At 54.0% G+C, this 12,678-nt stretch overlaps 2 protein-coding genes across 2 annotated transcripts in view; one reads left to right on the top strand and one right to left on the bottom strand.

Annotated features, from left to right (window-relative positions):
* ETH_00001470 (uncharacterized protein) overlaps positions 1-5,627 on the top strand; it is a gene marked incomplete at both ends in the record, with an annotated part of 6,923 nt that extends 1,296 nt beyond the window's left edge. The window contains 3 exons of the mRNA XM_013377228.1: positions 92-2,885; positions 3,486-3,988; positions 4,801-5,627. Of these exons, the coding sequence (XP_013232682.1) occupies positions 92-2,885; positions 3,486-3,988; positions 4,801-5,627 (4,124 nt within the window). The remainder of the gene's footprint in view (positions 1-91; positions 2,886-3,485; positions 3,989-4,800) is intronic.
* Positions 5,628-6,368: 741 nt separating this feature from the next.
* ETH_00001465 (uncharacterized protein) lies at positions 6,369-11,305 on the bottom strand (the record flags this gene model as incomplete). The annotated part of the gene is made up of 5 exons (XM_013377227.1): positions 6,369-6,843; positions 7,475-9,681; positions 10,204-10,293; positions 10,531-10,638; positions 11,246-11,305. The coding sequence occupies 5 exons, from the start codon at positions 11,303-11,305 to the stop codon at positions 6,369-6,371; spliced, it is 2,940 nt and encodes a 979-aa protein (XP_013232681.1).
* Positions 11,306-12,678: the final 1,373 nt, after the last annotated feature.

Raw genomic sequence — 12,678 nt, 5'->3', positions numbered from 1 at the left:
AGCAGCAGCAGCCCCAGCGACAAGTGCAGCAGCGGCCGCTCCAGCAGCAGCAGCAGAGGCTCTGTAAAGGCTGTCTCTTCTCAATTCTCAGATTCCTCAGCCCCCAACAGCACAGTACCCTCTCCAGTTTCATTTTCGCCTTCGCCTGCTTCCTCAGCAGCCTGGGAGCCCCCGAGGGCCCCCGTGGCCCCCAGGGGCCCCCGAGGGCACCCTGACCTCTGGGGGCCCCCTGACCTCTGGGGGCCCCCCGGGCCTCCCCGTTGCAGCGGCCTGCTCCAGGAGCTGAGGGCGACGCTGCAGCGCCTGCGGACTGCAGGGGTAAGGCCCCCGAAGCAGCAGCAAGTGGGGGGGCCCCTTCTCTCTCTTTACCGCCTCCAGGCTCGCTGCCGGGGGCCCCTGACCTCAGCTTCTGCTTTGATGGCAGCAGGAAGGAGGGAGCCTTATAGGGGGGCCCCCCGCGCTGAGCCCGTAGGGGGGCCCCCCATCTCTGAGGCCAGGCTGCAGGCCAAGGTCCTGCCCCGGGCTTCTCAAGAGATCCTCTCTCCCTTGGGCCCTCTTCAGGGGCCCCCGGGGCCCCAGGAGCCAGACTCAAGGGGGCCCCCGGGGCCCCTTGAGCCAGACATTCCCCACAGCAGCTTTGAGGGCCCCTCCGGAGCTCAGGAGGGCCCCGGGTGTCTGAGGGCGCAGCGCCTATTTGCCGAAGAGGAGCAAGGACCCTGTGGGGCCCCTGAAAGCGCAGAGGACGGGGCCCCCAGGGGCCTTCAAGAGGGGGCCCTCAGGGGCCCCTGTTGGGCACAGGAAGGGTCTTCAAGCCCCAGCGGGGGCCCCAGGGTGACTTGCGATGGGGAGCCTCCAGGCTCTAGGCGCCCCAAACCCTGTGGGGCGAGGCTGCAGGGCCGGGAAGCATTTGCTGCTGCACTTCTGGAGGCGCAGCAGCGGCTGGGGGCCCGGGGGCCCCCCAAAAGCCCTTCAGCAGGGTTGGGGGCCCCTCTGCCTGACTCTGAGGGCACTGGCACGCGCAGACTGAGCTTTCGACAGCAGCTGCTGTGCTGGACGGGGGCCTTCAGGGCCCCCAGAGTACAGCGGGAAGACAGGGGGCCCCGGAGTCCTCTGCCCAGCGGTTCTGGGGGCCCCCAAGAGACAGTTGCTGCTCATCTGTACCCTTCGGGCCCCCAGGTGGGGGACCCCCCTGACCCTGCAGAGGCCCCGGAAGAAGCTCCTTTGGAGGGTCCCCTGCTGGCAGACTCCAGGGCTCCTCAAATTGTAGACGTAACAGATCTCGAAGGCAACAAGACCCCAATTCAGCAGCTCCATGAAAAGCAATTTGGGGCCCTTAAAGAGACAATTAGAGCCTCTTCTCCTGTGGAATCTGCTCTGGGGGGCCCTCCTGGATGGGGTACCCCCGGAAGGCTGGGGGCCCCCGAGGGGGGCCCCCGCGAAGGGCTTCGAAGGACCCGCAGCCAGGCGCAGCTGTCCCCTCAAGACAGCAGCAGCATAACCTATTTCAGACAGAGGCTGCAGCAGGAGCAGCAGCGGCTGCTGCTGCAGCAACAGCATATGCAGCAGCAGCAGCAGATGATGCGCAGCAGGCTCCGAGCCAGCAGTGTACAACACAGGATCCAGCAGCAGCAGCAGCAGCAGTACATAAAGCAGCATTGGCAGCAGCTGGCACCTGCTGCGCATCTCGAGGAAAGGGGGGCCCCTAAGTGGTACCCTGATCGAATTCCGTGGGGGCCCCCCTCTTCTTTATGGAGGGCCCCCCAGCTGCAGGGGCAGCTCCAGCTATCGGGGCCCCTTACTGCTTGCTGCAAGGAGACTCTTGGGTGGGCCCCTCCTGCATCGTTGGCCTCCACCACAGCATTCAGCTGCAGCAACAGCAGCAGCAACGCATGCAGCAACAGCAGCAGCAGCAGCAGCAGCGCGTGCTGCAGCATTGCGGTTGCTGTCCCGGGAGAGGTTAGCAGGGGCCTCGAGCGTCAGCGGAGTCTCCTTTACAAGCGGCTGGAACAGCGCTCCAGCAGCTTCGTGGTTGCTGCTGCTGCTGCTGCACTGCGGCAGCAGCAGCAGCAACAGCAGCAACAGCAGCAGCAACAGCAACAGCAGCAGCAGCAGCAGCAGCGGCAACAGCAGCAGCAGCAACAGCTACAACAGCTGAACCAGCAGCAACAGCAGCAACAGCAACGAGAGCAGCAAGAACAGCTGCTGCAGCAGGACAGCTCCAGCAGTGCTGCGGAAAGCGGGGCCACTCTAAGGCCCAAAGAAGAGGAAACAGAAGCAGCGAAAGGGACTAGTGAAACAGAGGACCCAAAATGCCATTTTCCCCTTCGGATGCAGAAGCAAAAAGTAGGTAGGGGGCCCCCTAGGCAGCGAGGGAGTCGGAGAAGCCCTCCCCCTCCTTTGCAAGAGTCTCTGATTATCACAAACGCGTTTGAGACACTTCAGCAGCAGCTGCAACAGCAGCAGCAGCAACAACAGCTGCAGCAACAACGCCTGCAGCAGCAGCAGCTAAAGCTGCAGGGCGGCCATCAGCCCACAGCCGGAGCTCAGGGGGGTCGCTTCGAGGGAACTCGCATGAGTGTTTTATCTAGAGTGCGACCTTTCTCAGCTGACGGGCCGCGATGTTCTCCTGCTGCTGCTGCTGCTGCTGCTGATGCTGCTGCTGCAGCTGCGGCTAGGGCTCAGCGGCTCCAAAGGGAGCGCCTCTGGGCCACCGCTGCTGCTCTGCAGCCCCACAACAGCAGCACCACGCCAGAACCAGAAACAGCAGCAGCAGCAGCAGCAGCTACCGAAGCGGCAGCAGCGCCGACCAGACTACGGGAAGCAGCAGACACAGAAGCCCTGGGACAGGCAGCTACCTTTGTACAGCCGACTTCTCCCGAAAGCAGGTGCTTCACAATTGCTTTAAATTAGACTCAATTAAATTCTTTTAAGGCCCTCAAATGGTACTTTTGTAAACCCTTCAGTCACTGGCTGCCTCTTTGTAGGGTTTAAAACCCCACAAAAATGCCCCTGGCTTTGCAGCAGCAAAAGCAGAGAAGTAGGGCACAGCTAGTTGAGGTGTACAAACAGTTGTAGAAAAAAGAAAACAAAAACGAACAAATCTGTAAAAGTGAAATAAACACAAACGCAGCAACAGCGCAGACACACACCAGAGGGACTAGCAGCCAGAGATGAACGAATTTCTGAAAGAGCAAAAAAAGAGAAAAAGTTACACAAGACATACACAATTCAAAATGAAATTTTAAAAGAAAAAAGGAAGAGAGACGCAAAAGAGAATTAATATCACAGCACTTAGTATCAACACTCCACGGAAGCGAGGCCTTTCTTAGGCTTCTTGAAGCGAAGAAGCACTCACAAGTGGATTACAAATCAACTTTGCTGCTGCTGCTGCTGCTGCTTTCATTTGTAAAGACAGCAGGGGCTCAACATTATTTGCTGCTGCTGCTGTCGCTGGTGCTGCTGCTGCTGTTACTGCTGCTGTACAGAGACACCAGCCCAGTTGTGAGCTCAGAGAAGAGGTGGCTCGCAGCAGCAGGAAAGGCTGAGGCGGCTCACGCTGCAAGTGCTGCTGCGGCAGCTTCTGGTGTTCTGCAGCAGCAGGGAGAACAGGAGCAGCACCAGAAGCAGATGGGGATTTCCCCAGCCTGGGAGTCGGCGCAGCAGCAGCCTAGTGAAGTTGGCAAAATAGGATGGGACAGCACTTCAGTTGGCAGCTGCAGCACGGGAGATTCGCCAGCAGCTTTATCTGTAGCAACAGCAGCGGAAGCTGCTGCTGCTGCCAAGCAAGAAGCTGCAGCTGTTCTCACGACGGTGCATGCAGCAGGTGCTGCTGCTGTCGCAGCCACTGATACAGCAGCTGCAACAGCAGCAGCAGCAGCAGAAGCAGAAGAAGCAGCCGCAGCAGCAGAGCTGTTGTCCTTGAACTATTTGGCTTATCCTCTTTATGCTTCATCTCCCTTAAGTGCAGAAGAAGAGATTTTGGCAAATTGTAAGGGGGCATAAGTTTAGAAGCAAATACAGTTGAGCCTTCGCTTTTTTTGTCAATTAGATAATTATTTTTACCCTTTTTATTGTTTTCTTCTCATCTACCTTTGTTTCTAAGTGCAGCGATTATGTTTTCTTTCGTGTATCCCTGTTAAATTCATTTTGTGGTGTTTCATTCGGTCTTCGCTCCTGTGTTCCTTCGTTTCTTTCTGTGTTTTTTGTTTTCCCCAAGTCCTTCTGTCTTCTGTCTTTTTCTCGGTTTATCGTTGCCTCTTTCTTTGTTTATTTAAGACGTTTTCTTCTTCTTTCCTCCCCTTTATTTCGTCTTGCCTGTCTTCGTTGGTCTTTTTTATCTTGCTTACTCTTACTGCCTTAATTGGTGCTGCTGCTGCTGCTGCCGCTGCTGCTGTAGCTTGCCCTTTCTATCTCTCTCTGTCCTTACGAAGGACAGAGCCCCTGTTTCTTTTGGTCATTTGACGAATACAAAAGTCTGGAGTTCCTGTTTCTTCCTGTTTTGACCTGACCCTCCTTGGCTCATGCAATTTCTTTGATTAAAATTTCCTTTTAACGGTCATCAACACTAGCGAAGGTTGGAGCAGTAAGAGCTGCGAAAAATTCTACCACAGCTTTGTGCTCGTGTAGTGCTGCTGCTGCTGCTGCTGCTGCTGCTGCTCGGTTTGCTGTCGCTTTTGCTGCTGCTGGTGTTGCAGCTAGTGTTTCTGTTTTTCGCTGCTGCTCACATTGCTGCTCGTTGCTGTTGCCGCTGCTGCTGCGCGCAATTACTCCATAAGGTTTTTTTCTGTGTTCTGCATGCAGCAATGGAGAGAACAGAAGCAGCTGCAGCAGCTCTAGGGAAGATTGCTCTGCAAGGTGGACCTCAAGAAACCGAACAAGACATAGAATTCACAAGATATGGAGCTCTTATTAACTCTCCAGGCTGTCTACGGAGGCTCTCGAGGGAAAGTCCTCGTGCCGCTGCAGCAAGAGAAGTATCTCCTGCAGGCAGCGAGTTCACTTTTGCTGCTGCGTCACCCCCGCCTCCCGCAGCACCAGCAGCAGCTGCTGCAGTGCGAGCAGCAGATGCCGAAGGCATAAGGCACGCCGAAGGGAGCAGCAGCAGCAGCAATAATAGCAGCAGGGACGAAGACGAAGATAGAAGTAAGCCCTATAGTTGCTGCTGGTGGTTCCCAGCAGACAGCAGTAGCAGCAGCAGCAGCAGCAGCCCTGGAGACGGGGAGACACGCCACTGCCAGCTGCAGACAGTAACAGAGACTGAAGAAGCGGCAGCGCCGCTTTTGCTCCCCAGAAGATTAGTCGTAACTCCTGAGGGCCCCAAACGCCTGGTGTCCTGGAATCTCTTGCCCCTGCCAGCCGAGGAGCAGCAGCAGCAGGAGCAGGAGCAGCAGGAGCAGCAGCAGCAGCGTCGCCACAAACAGCAGCAAGCGCAGAAGCAGAAGCAGCCACCAGCTTCGGGACCCTCGGAAATTTCGGTTTGTTTGAGGCCGCAAAAGTGTAGAGGGGGCCCCCCAGGTCCCCAGCCAAGGCAACGTTTGAAAGCTGTTGTCCTGGGGGCCCCTTTGAAGAAACCCCCACCTCCCTCCGGCTTTTTTTTACCCCTACTGCAGCACCTTTTAGCGTCTTAAAGCCCTCGTTTGGGCCTTCAGAGCTGCTGCTGCTGCGGCCCTTGTTGCTTCCCCTTTCTTGAGGACTTCTGCCACTGAGACACCAACGACTGCCGCAGCAAGCAAGCAAGGCAGAGCTGCAGCAGCAGCAAACTTGAATTCTGAATTTCCATAGATCAGCAGGTGGCAATAAGTTCTGAACTACTGGCATTAAAAGCACAAAGGAGCAGCAACCTCTAAGAGGGCCCCTAAATGGCACTTCAGAAAACCCTAGAGAGGCCTCAAAGGTTCAAGAGGGCATAAAGATGATTCTTTTGCTTTTTGCCAAAACGATTCCTCAGAATTCGAAATGTGTGTCGAAAAGCGACGTAAATTACAAGCAGAGTACGCATTTAGGGCTGTGTAGGTCGCTAGAGTAACCTGAGTGCACGGCAGGAACAGCAAATCAGAAAAGAGGCCCCGTGAATGACTTTAGAAGGCTCCTAATTTGGGAGCCTCCATTACTATATGGGCCCTGAGCAGAAGAAACTGCGTTAAAGGGGGGCTGCGGATTCTCCCAAACAAGATTTTTGTGTCTACCCCGCTAGCTGCAACAAACGGGCCTCACTGTTCACAAAGGGAACAAAACAGAATATTCTATCAGCCCGAACCGTTTCCCGGGCCTCCAAGAGACTTTTGAAACACCGTGGGGCCCCTCGAGGCCCCGGGGCCCCTAGATTTCCAAAGGTTTCCTTAAGATGTCTCAAGCTTTCCTCTCTTGGGCTAGAACCACCCTGAGAACCAGCCGCCTCCTCCGGTTTGTTCTTCTGGGGGAGTTGAGGCCCCGCTGCGGGGAGTGTCTGGCTCCTTCGATGCATCTGCTGCTGCTGCTTCTGCTGCTGCTGCTGCTTCAGACTTCTTGCCCTTGTCGTCTTCGGAAGAAGGAAAGGCTCCGCTGCGGCGCGGCGGCGGGCGCGAACTTTTCGAAAGGGCCCTTTTGAGGGTCCCCGTGGAGTCTTCCTTCGAAGCCTTTTCTTTTCTCTTGTCTTTGTTGTCCCCCTTAGGGGTTTCTTGGGGGCTTTCCTTTGAATCCACTTGGGAATCTTTCTTGGAACTTTCCTTGGGAGTCTTGTCTTGAGAAGATCCCTTGACACTCCAGGAAAAGGTGCCTGAGGCCGCCTGCAGCAAACCAGCGTTCCATCCTTCTGATTTGTTTGTTTTGTATATTGAAGTCCACACGCGGTCTATGGTGGGAGACCTGAACAAAAATAGACAGAATTGAGGGAAATGGAAAGCTCGAGGGAAATAAATGCAAACATTACAAATTCCTCAGGTGTGCATGCAACACGCATGCATGCGCGGATGCACGCACAGGTGCACATACGCAAATATGAGCTCACATACTATTACACTTATTATGAGAATTTAATGCACACACAAAGCCTGCATAGACCTGTTGCGCACATATCCTGCGCATGCATCTTTTTTGTGCAAATATGACAGGTAAATGCAACAAATATGTCCATCTGTAAGCACGCCACATCTATATAATACAAAGCAGACACGCACGTCGGTATAGTATGGCCGAATCTCTATTTTACTTTATTTATATTCTGTGAATACCCCAATCACATGCACATATGTACTGACGCTGCATGCACATACGTGCCATACATATGTACAAAATGTATATATACATCGACAAGCAAGAAAGAAGGAGCCCATTGAAAATACGGATGAAAAGAAACCAAGAATGTGATGAGTAGAGAAAAAATAAAAGGCCAACAATAGCGACATAGAGACGGACACTCAGGCGCGAAAAATTCGCAGGAGCAGCAGCAGCAGCAGCAACAGTGTTGGCACCAGCAACAGCGCCTGTTTGCTGTTACCTGACATTAGGGTCCCTGATGAACTTTTCAAGATCATCTAGAAGAGTATTGTATTTCTGCACAAGTTTGTTGTATCTCTCCACCACCTCCATATGCCTATCCCTTGCTTGTCTGAATCTTTCGTTCTTTTTTTCTATTATTTGGCTAAGACCCTTTATGTCCTCTGCTGCCATTGCTGCTGCTACTGCTGCTGCTTCCTCCGCATCCTGTTGGTTGTCTGAGGACTCCCCCTCTTTCTTTTGCTGTTGTTGCTGCTTCCCTGCAGCTGCTGTTGCTGCTGCTGCTGCTGCGCTTGCTGCGGCTGTGGCAGCAGCTTCCTTGGCCTCCTGCAGTTGCTGCTGCTGTTGCTTGAGCTGCTGCTGCACCTCAGCTAGCTTTTTTTGCAGGTTCTCCTTCTCTGCTGTCTGCTGCTTCAGCTGCTGCTGCAGCTCAGCCTTCGCGGCAGCTTCTGTCTTCAAAATTTCACTGGAAGATGTTGCCTTGGTAGTTGCTTGTGAGGCTTGCTCCTGCAGCTGCTGCTGTTGCTGCTGCAGCTGCTGCACCTGCTGTTGCAATTCCTTGCGCTCCTTCTCACGCTTTTCCGCGTCCTTATTTGCAGCATCTTTATGCTTCTTTAGTTCCTCCTTCGCGTTTGTAGCCTGCTCCTGCTGCTGCTGAAGCTCTTGCTGGAGCTGCTGTTTCTGCTGCTGCAGTTGCTCCTGCTGCTCTTCCACTTCCTTCAGCTTCTTGTCGGCCGCATCTCTCTCCCCCTGTAATTGCGTGAGGCGTTTCTTCAAAGAAGAGACCGTATCCTTGAGCTGCTGTACTTCTGTTCCCATGGCTTTGGCTTCTTCTGCTGCTGCTTTCTGCTGCTGCTGCGCTTCCTCTGCTGCTGCTGCTGCTGCGTTGCTCTCTGCTGCCTTTTCGTGCTGCAGCGCTGTCAAGGCTGCCTCGGCAGTTTTGGTCTTCTGCTTTTCACTGGCCAGCTGTTGCTCTACCTTGTCAATTTGTTGCTGTGCCTCCAGCTGCTGTTTGTGCAGCTGCTGCTGCAGCTGTTGCTGTTGTTGCATTGCCTCGCGTTGCTGCTGCTGCAGCTCCTGCTGCTTCTGAAGCTCTTGTTGGCGCATCTCTTGCTGTTTCTGCAGCTCTTGCTGCTGCAATTGCTGCTGCAGCTGGGCTGCTTTGGCCTGTGCTTGCCGATGCTGCTCCTGCTCCTGTTCCAGCAGCTGCTGCAGCTGACGCGCATGCTGCTGCTGCTCGAGGAGCTCGTGAGTAGCATTTTTAAGCTTTTCCTGTGCCAATCTCAGTGTGTCTTCTACCTTGCTGCGGTCATCTAAGTGCTGCTTCAAGTTTTGGCTCTCCCTCTCTAGTTGCTGCTGCTGTTGTTGCCTTGCTTCCTCTCTCAGTTTCTGTTCACGTGTCTCTCCATCTGTTATGCGCTGCTGCAGTATCTGCGCGTGCTGTTGCAGCTGCTGAAGCTCAGCCTTTGCTGTTGCTGCTTCGCGCTGCAGCAAGTCGCGCTGCTGTATCGCCTCTCCCTTTTCAGTAAGGATTTGTTGCAGCAAATCGTAATCTCTTTTTCTGGCATGCCTTTCAGCAACTAGTTGAGCTTCAGCCTCTGCATTGGCAGCGCGAAGTGCATCCTCAGTGCGCTTCAGTTGCAGTAGCCGCTCCTGCTGCTGCTGCCGCAGCTCTTTGTCCTTTGCTGCTGCTTCCTCCAGGGCCTCCCGCTGCGCTGTCTGCTGCTGCACCTGCCCCTGCAGGCCGCTGACTTGCAGCAGAAGCTCGTCGATTTGCGTCTCTTTCCTTATGAGTGTTGCTGCTGCATCTGCTGTTTCCTGCTGGAGCGCCTCTAGCTTCTGCTGCAGCTGCGCACACGTCTGCTGATGCCTAGTCTCTGCTGCTGCTGCTGCTGCTTCAGCCCTATTTTTGGCGCGTTCTGCTTCTCTGCGCGTCTCCTCCTCCCTCCGCACAGCCGCAGCTAGCTGTGTCTCCGCCGTGGCTAGCTGGCTAGCTGTAGTGTCTAGCTTTTCCTTTATCCTGTCCGTCTCTGCATCCAGCTTGATGATGTACTGCGCCTGCCTCTGTCTCTCAGCCTCTGCCACTGCTAAGTCTCTTTCTGTCTGCTGCTGCTGCTTCTCCAGGGCCTCCAGCTGCTTCACACAAATTGACTCATTTGCGCGCAGGCGGTCCAGCTCGGCGTTAACTCCATCACGAGAATCTTCCACCTAAAGAAACAAAACCCTGAGACCTAAACTTCGAATTTTCAACAACACATTCAAGCTCTGGGCACTAAAACAAAACAGTTTCAAGCCTTAGGCACTAAATTTGAAACAATTTCAAGTTTCAACCACCACAATGAAAACAATTACAAGCGTAAGACACTCAAACGTGCAGGGGAAGATGGAAGCAGAGCCAATGCTTTCAAATACCGAGTTTGTGGCTTAGGAATGGCTGCAAGGCACATATCTGCAATATATTAAAAGTAAGGATTCAGAATAATCAACTAAGGCTGCTAGACACATCTCTGTAATATATTAAAGATGCGGACTCAAAATGAACAACTTGAACTGCTAGGCACATATGTGCAATATTTTAAAGCTAAGAACTCAGGATATACAAATGGGAACGCCAGGCACATACCTGCAATATCTTAAAGCCAAGGACTCACGATAAAAACCTAGGACTGAGAGGCTAATACTTGCAATAGGTTAAAGCTCAGGAATCAAAGCAAACACCAAGTAGCTCACCGCCTGGAGGCGAGAGGTGGCCTCTGCTGCAAGGGTCTGAGCCTCCTGGGCAGTTCGATGCGCAGCGCCTCTGTCAATTTCCAGGTGCCTCTGCAGCAGCAGCAGCGAGAGCAGCAGCAACAGCAGCAAATGGAGCAGAAGCAGCAGCAGCTGCTGCTATGGGAAAACTTGGTGAAAGAAACACACCTAGCATCAGAGATACTACTGCCCGAAACTCCTGATCCTAAACATTCAATTCCGTGTAAACTGGGGAGTCAAAGAACATCCAGATTGCTAGAATGCAACGAAGGGTTTGGGGCTTAAGACTAAATCTTTAGGGTTTGTTACACAGAGAGTCGAGAGCTCCTCTACTTGGCGCGTCAGCTGCTCTACTCGCAGCTGCTGCTGGGCGCACTGCCCCTCCAGCTCCAGCAGCTGGTGCTGTCTGCGGTCCGCCTGCAGCAGCAGCAGCAGCAGGAAAAACAGGAATGGACAGCACCAGATGCAGCGCCAGTTAGCAGCAATAAGAGCAACACCACCATAGCCACCACCACCAAACTCCAGGCTACCTCAGAAAACCCCTGAACAGCCCCCAAAGCAGCAGCAAGGTTTACCGGGGCCCCCCAACAAGGCCTGTCAATAATGAAGGACCTGTTAGGAGGCCCTGGGGGCCCCTAGGGCCCCTGAGTCCTCTAGGGGCCCCCAGGACAGTGTGGGGGGCCCCTAGGGGCCCCCACAGTGTCCTCTGAGACACCATGTGGGCCTACTCGGACTCCTAAGATCCCCTAAGGGGCCCCCGGAAAGGCCGCAATAGACCTCTTGGGTCTTAGAGCCTTTGAAGGACCCCACGCAATATCAAAAGCACCTCTTTTGGTCATCCTTGGGGGCCCCAAAGGAGCAACTTAAAAGCCCCTCCAAAAAGGCTAAGCCGCCTTCATACAAGGCCATCAAGTGGCATCAATGAGATTTTCAGAAGCCTCTGAGGGGCCCTTGGGTGGCCTCAAAGCGAACCGCCCAGGGCCCCGTGGGGGCCCCTAAAGGGAAGTGTGGCTTAGGGGCTTACAAGGTGCTGCAGTCCACATTCTTGCCTCAGCTTCGCTGCTATTTCTTCCTCGAGCTTCATGCTGAAGTAACAGATAAAGGGGGCCCCGGAAATGAGATGTAAAGGCACTTCTTTGTCGCAGCTATTGGGGAAAAGCAGCAGCAGCAGCAGCAGCAAAAGCGGAAAATTAATTACAAGTCACTAGTTGAGGCAGACACAGCAGCGAGTGTCGCATACGCAGAGAGGAAGGCATAGGCGCTATTGTTGTTCCTGTTGCAGATCGCGGTCTTGCTTTTGTTGCAGTTGCTGCTGCTGCTACTGCAGTCGATGTTGTTTTTGTCCGTGGGCCTTCGATGATGCTGCTGCTAATGCTTTGGCAGCTGCGTCTTATGCTGCAACTAACTATCCTGCTTCTTTTGTTGCTTCTGCTTGTGCTGTTGTCACTGCCGTTCTTGCAGAAGTTTCCAATGCAGCTTCTCGTGATCTTGGAGCTGCCGCTGCGGTTGCCGTAGGTGCTGTCTCTGTTGCTGCTGCAACAATCCTTGCTGCAGCTGCTGTACTTCTCGCTGCGTCGAATTCTCTTTGCTGCTGCCACTGCTGCTCCCGTTGCTGTGCGTGTCTTCACACGGCGGATGCAACTGGGGAGGTCCCTGCTCCCGGCGGTGGGCATTTGCCCTATTTACCCTGTCTGTTTGGGAGGCTGCAGCGCCTCCGCTAAAGCGCAGACAGGCCTAATCGCTGGAAGCAGCTGCACCTTGCTGAAGTCGCGGTGATTGCAGCAAGCAGCCGCTAGCCACAACGGAAGCAGAAGCAGCAGCAACTGCCGCCGCTTTTGCTGCGGCGGCAGCAGCTGTTGCTGCTGCCGCTGCTGCCGCGGTAATTGAGTCAAAAAAGACAAAATAGGCTCGAGCAGCAGCTAAGAAATACGCCGTAGTGGAAGGAGCAGAGCCAAGCAGCCCACAGGTGTACCGGCACTGGCTAATGCGGGCCCCGTTCCCCAGAGGCTTATCGAGTGTGTTCGATTGTATAGGAAGAAAAACAAAACCTTTAACACTAATAAGTTGTAAGCAAATCGCTAGATTCAATAAAAGCAAATAATAGCGGGAAAACGCAGAATGCCCAAAGCCGCGACCGCTGGCGATGAATAGGGCCCTTAGGCATCAGACGTGGGGCCCTGGTGTGTGCTTGTTATCTTCCGCTCGCCATAAGCATTCCGCCATGTTATTTAGCAATTCGACAGGTGAAAAATCATTACTACATCACCAGTGCAGTTTTCGTTTCGATTGGGTTCTACACATATTTCCTGTCAGTCCGTGGTGCTGGAGGGACTCTCACCTTTGTCCCTTTACCACATTTCCACAGGGCACTCTTACAAACCCTGGCTGAGACTTATAAGCCACGTACACTACAGCTTTTCCCTTATATTCTAATCCCTAATATTCAAGTATCATCAC

The sequence above is a fragment of the Eimeria tenella genome, genomic scaffold (genome assembly GCF_000499545.2).
Source record: "Eimeria tenella Houghton genomic scaffold, Eth_scaff48, whole genome shotgun sequence".
NCBI lineage: Eukaryota > Apicomplexa > Conoidasida > Eucoccidiorida > Eimeriidae > Eimeria > Eimeria tenella.
The sequence above is the reverse complement of the archived record's forward strand: the minus strand, read 5'-3'. Positions and strand labels throughout refer to the sequence as shown.